Here is a 5,000-nt window from a genome sequence, read left to right as displayed (position 1 = left end):
AGCACGGGTTTCCGAGGGACGAAAAATTCCCTGTTCATTATTTGCGGGATGAAGAACAGACTCTGCCGACGAGCTGTTATGATGGAACACTGGAAGGAACTTTTCAGAAAGAGTAATGTGTCTCTTTGGATGTGTTTCTATGTGTTTTTTTGGGGTGTGTTTTTAAGTGTGTTTTTTGTGTGTGTTTCTATGTGTGTTTTTAAGTGTGTTTTTAAGTGTGTTTTTTGTGTGTTTTTAATTGTGTTTTTATGTGATTTTTTAAGTGTGTTTTTATGTGTGTTTTTAAGTGTGTTTTTTGTGTGTTTTTAATTGTGTTTTTATGTGATTTTTTAAGTGTGTTTGTTGTGTGTGTTTTTATATGATTTTTTAAGGGTATTTTTTGTGTCTTTTTGAGTGTTTTTGTGTCTTTGTGTTTTTTTTGGCTTTATGTGCCTTTGTGTTTTTTTCTTTATGTGTCTTTAAGTGTCTTCTTTATTTCTTTTTGTGTCTTTATGTGTTAGTTCAATGTATTTATGTGTCTTTTTCATGTCTTTTCTGTCTGTCATGTCTGGGTTTTTTAAGTTTTTAAATGTCTATCTACTTATAGTTTTTTTTTTTTTTTTTTTTTTTGGGGGGGGGTTATGTCATACGTTGCATTTCTGTTTCTCATTGTTTTTAGTCTAATTTAGTATTCTTAAATAAATCATCTATTCGTTATTCCAACCAATACAAACATAATTACTCGCAAGGATAATGTTTGCAAATTTTCCTGATGTAGTAAGTACAGTCTTCCATAATTAAATCGTCTAACTAATATTTTCACTAAGTACTTTGCATACTCTAAATAACTATGACCAGATTATCGCATTTTGAAATGGAAATTATTCAATATCGACGCAATAGTTTTCCCAGTCTAAAGCATATCGTTTATGTGCAATATTATTCTCACCAGTTTTGAAAAGATTGTTGCAATTCGGCGAAATATTCCTTACTAATGACTAACATCAACACGAAATTTCAAAACTTAATAGTTTGTATGTTAATATAAACTATCAATCTATCAGAGTCTATCAATCAAAGTGTGAAATTGAATCAACATGAAATGGCAATCAACATGAAATGCAATCAACATGAAATGGGAATCAACATGAAATTCAATCAACATGAAATTCAATCAACATGAAATTCAATCAACATGAAATGCAATCAACATGAAATTCAATCAACATGAAATTCAATCAACATGAAATTAAATCAACATGCAATTCAATCAACATGAAATTCAATCAACATGATATACAATCAATAACATGCAATTCAATCAACATCTAACTCAACCAACATGTAATTATCTTCTTGTTAATAACGTGTCTTATATCACTTATTACAGGGACGGTTATCCTTGTAATCCTGCTAGTTCGTCGTCAGAGTGTTATTTTATGCCAAATCCGACCATAGCTGCCACCGCCTCTCTCATGTACCTGACACATCTGTCTGTGAGTAAACTTTTTTATGTTTGTTTTCTTTGATACATACTATTGTTTAACTGATCTGAGGTGTATTCCAATGTACATTTGTATGTAAATATTTCATTTTAACGTTTATCTATCGAAGTATCTACCTATTTATGTGTATAAATATATATATATACATACACATACACAGACACACACACACACACACACATACACACACACACACACACACACACACACACACACACACACACACACACACATATATATATATATATATATATATATATATATATATATATATATATATATATATATATATATATACAAACACACACACACACACAATCAAACAGACAAACACACACTGGCAAACAAACAAACAAACAACAACGAAACAATCTAACAATCAAATCAACAATTATTCCCCCCTCCCCCCCTCACCTTTCCCCTCGTCTCCCCCCTCCCTTCTCCCTCATCCTTGCTTCAACCCTCACCCACCCACCCACTTAACCTCAACCTTAACCTACCCACCCACCCACTCAACCCCACCCACCCCACACTCGTTCCCACCCACCCACCCACTCAACCTCAACCCCACCCACCCACTCACCCACTCAACCACCCACTCAACCTCAACCTTAACCCACCCACTCACCCACTCAACCCCACTCACCCACTTACTCAACCCCCACTCAACCTCAACCTTAACCCACCCACCCACCCACTCAACCCCCACCCACACACTCAATCTCAACCCCACCCACCCAACCCCACACTCAAACCCCACCCACCCCACACTCAACCCTACCCACCCACTCAACCCCACCCACCCACTCAACGCCACCCACCCACCCACTCAACCCCACCCACCCACTCAACCCACTCAACCCCACCCACCCACTCAACCCCACCCACCCACTCAACCCACCCACACCCATCCACTCAACCCCCACCCACCCACTCAACCCCGCCCAACCCCACACTCAAAACCCAAACCTAACCCACAGGAAGGTCATTTCTGTGACAACACCACCCACAACCCATGGGCGCCAACACCGCAGAATATCCACTGTGGGCGGCGCTCTGTGTGGGATGTGATGAAACACCATAGCGATTTTCAGTGAGTTTATTTTTCTATTTTTTTCAAGAGAGAAAGAAAGGAAAACGATAAGAAAGGGAATTGGTGATGATGGTGATGATAATGATGGTAATAACAGCTATAATAATGATGATGATTATTATAGCAATAGTGGTGATAACGATGTTAATGATGATAGTAATGATAATGATGATGATAATGATGATGATGATGATGATAATGGTAATAATTGTGGTAATAATGATAATTTTGATAGTGATAACAATAATGAGGATAAAAGATCATAAGAACGATTATAGTAATAAGGATAATAATGATAATAATGATAATGGTGATAATAATAATATTTATAATAATAATGATGACGACGATAATGATAATAACAACAACAGCAATAATAATAATGATAATAATAATAATAATAATTATTATTATTATAATAACAATGATGATTATGACTATCATAACAAAAAACAATAATAATAACGAACATATCAACAAAAATCATAATATCATGAGATAAAGATACCCATAAACAAGAACAAAAACAACAACAACACCATCACAAACACGACCAACCATAATAACAAAGACCTTTCTCTTTGTTGCCCTTCAATGCAGACAAACAACAAAGACTCATGCAAGTGCAACAGCGGTCGACGTCACTTTCCACAAGGCTGCAAAACCGAGGATATTTCTGCTGTTCGATCCACCTCCAAATGTGGTAAGCTGGTTGCAGGGGGTTTGTGTTGAGTGGGAGGGGGGATGAGGGGGTGGGGGGAGGGGGAAGGGGGTGGGTGAGGGTGTGTGGTAAGTTGGTTGCAGGGGGTTTGTGTTGAGTGGGAGGGGGGGGAGGGGGTGGGGGGGGGGGGGGAGGGGGTGGGTGAGGGTGTGTGGTAAGTTGGTTGCAGGGGGTTTGTGTTGAGTGGGAGGGGGGTGAGGGTGTGGGGGGGGAGGGGGAAGGGGATGGGTGAGGGTGTGTGGTAAGCTGGTTGCAGGGGGTTTGTGTTGAGTGTGGGAGGGGGGGGGGGGAGGGTGTGGGGGGGAGGGGGAAGGGGGGGGGGGAGGGGGGGTGGTAAGCTGGTTGCAGGGGGGTTGTGTTGAGTGGGGGGGGGGGGGGTGAGGGGGGGGGGGGGTGAGGGGATGAGGGGGGGGTGAGGGTGTGTGGTAAGTTGGTTGCAGGGGGTTTGTTGAGGGTGGGCGGGGAAGGGGAAGGGGGTGGGTGAGGGTGTGTGGTAAGTTGGTTGCAGGGGGTATGTGTTGAGTGGGGGGGGTGAGGGGTGGGGGTGAGGGGGAAGGGGTGGGTGAGGGTGTGTGGTAAGTTGGTTGCAGAGGGTTTGTGTTGAGTGGGGGGGGGGGTGAGGGTGTGGGGGGGGAAGGGGAAGGGGGTGGGTGAGGGTGTGTGGTAAGTTGGTTGCAGGGGGTTTGTGTTGAGTGGGAGGGGGGTGAGGGTGTGGGGGGGGAGGGGGAAGGGGGTGGGTGAGGGTGTGTGGTAAGTTGGTTGCAGAGGGTTTGTGTTGAGTGGGGGGGGGGGGAGGGGGGGAGGGGTGAGGGGTGGAGCAGAGTGAGGGGTGGAGGGGGTGGATGGGGATGAGGGGTGGAGCAGGGGTAGAGGGTTGATTGGGGTAGGGGTGGAGCAGGGTGGATGGGGAAGGGGGTGTTTGGGTGGAGGGGGTGAGGGGGGGGTGGAGGGATGTAAGTTGTATTGTGGTAAGTTGGTTTTTGGTGGTGCATGTTGAGTGGGTGTTTGGGGGGAGGGTGGAGGGGGAAGGGGGTGGAGTAGGTGGAGGGGGGGGTGAGGGGTGGAGGGGAGGGTGAGGGGTGGAGGGGGTGGAGCGGGGGTAGGGGGTGAAGGGAAGGGGGTAATGGGGGGTGAAGGGGAAGAGGTATAGGGGTATGGGGGAATTAGGGGTGGTGGGGAGAGGATAGGGGGATGAGGAGGGAGGGGTGGAGGAGTATGGGGGAATGAGGGGTGGAGGGGTGGACGGAGGGTGGAGAGGCATGTGTATATGTGTAGGGGAGGGAGTGGGGAAGGGTGAGGGGGGAGGATGTGGGGTTTCGAAGGGATAGTAGGGGATGGGTGGAGGGGGTAGGGGGTTGGAGGGGAGGAAGGGGGTTGGAGGGGGTAGGGGGTTGGAGGGGAGGAAGGGGGTGGAGGGGGGAGGAAGCGGGGTTTTGGAAGGGGGATTAAAGGATAATGGGGGAGGGGGAGAGGGGAAGGCTTTGTGTGTGTGTGTGTGTGTGTGTGTGAATGTTATCATGTGTGCTTTAAGGTGGACAGATATCAAATACGCAATAGTGTATCTATTCATGACTGTCTGTATTTGTTTATTTACTCATTTGCGTGTGCATGAGTGAAATAACTACAGCCATTCTCACACTGACAAAAAAAATGATAAAAAAAAAAAAAAAAAAAAAAAAATAATAATAATAATGATAATAAA

The 5,000-nt window shown here is 44.6% G+C and overlaps 1 protein-coding gene across 4 annotated transcripts in view; it reads left to right on the top strand.

The window, feature by feature from the left end:
* Window positions 1-5,000, top strand: part of LOC122263311 (uncharacterized) — a 26,425-nt gene that overhangs the window by 5,521 nt on the left and 15,904 nt on the right. For all 4 annotated transcript variants that reach the window (XM_086549307.1, XM_086549306.1, XM_086549308.1 and 1 more), the window contains exons 5-8: window positions 1-112; window positions 1,370-1,475; window positions 2,465-2,577; window positions 3,178-3,280. The exon at window positions 1-112 is cut by the window's left edge and continues 51 nt beyond it. In XM_086549307.1, the coding sequence (XP_086405433.1) occupies window positions 1-112; window positions 1,370-1,475; window positions 2,465-2,577; window positions 3,178-3,280 (434 nt within the window). The remainder of the gene's footprint in view (window positions 113-1,369; window positions 1,476-2,464; window positions 2,578-3,177; window positions 3,281-5,000) is intronic.

The sequence above is a fragment of the Penaeus japonicus genome, unplaced genomic scaffold, assembly GCF_977035675.1.
Source record: "Penaeus japonicus unplaced genomic scaffold, GWHDUDI00000001_assembly GWHDUDI00000022, whole genome shotgun sequence".
Classification (NCBI taxonomy): Eukaryota; Metazoa; Arthropoda; class Malacostraca; order Decapoda; family Penaeidae; genus Penaeus; species Penaeus japonicus.
The sequence above is the reverse complement of the archived record's forward strand: the minus strand, read 5'-3'. Positions and strand labels throughout refer to the sequence as shown.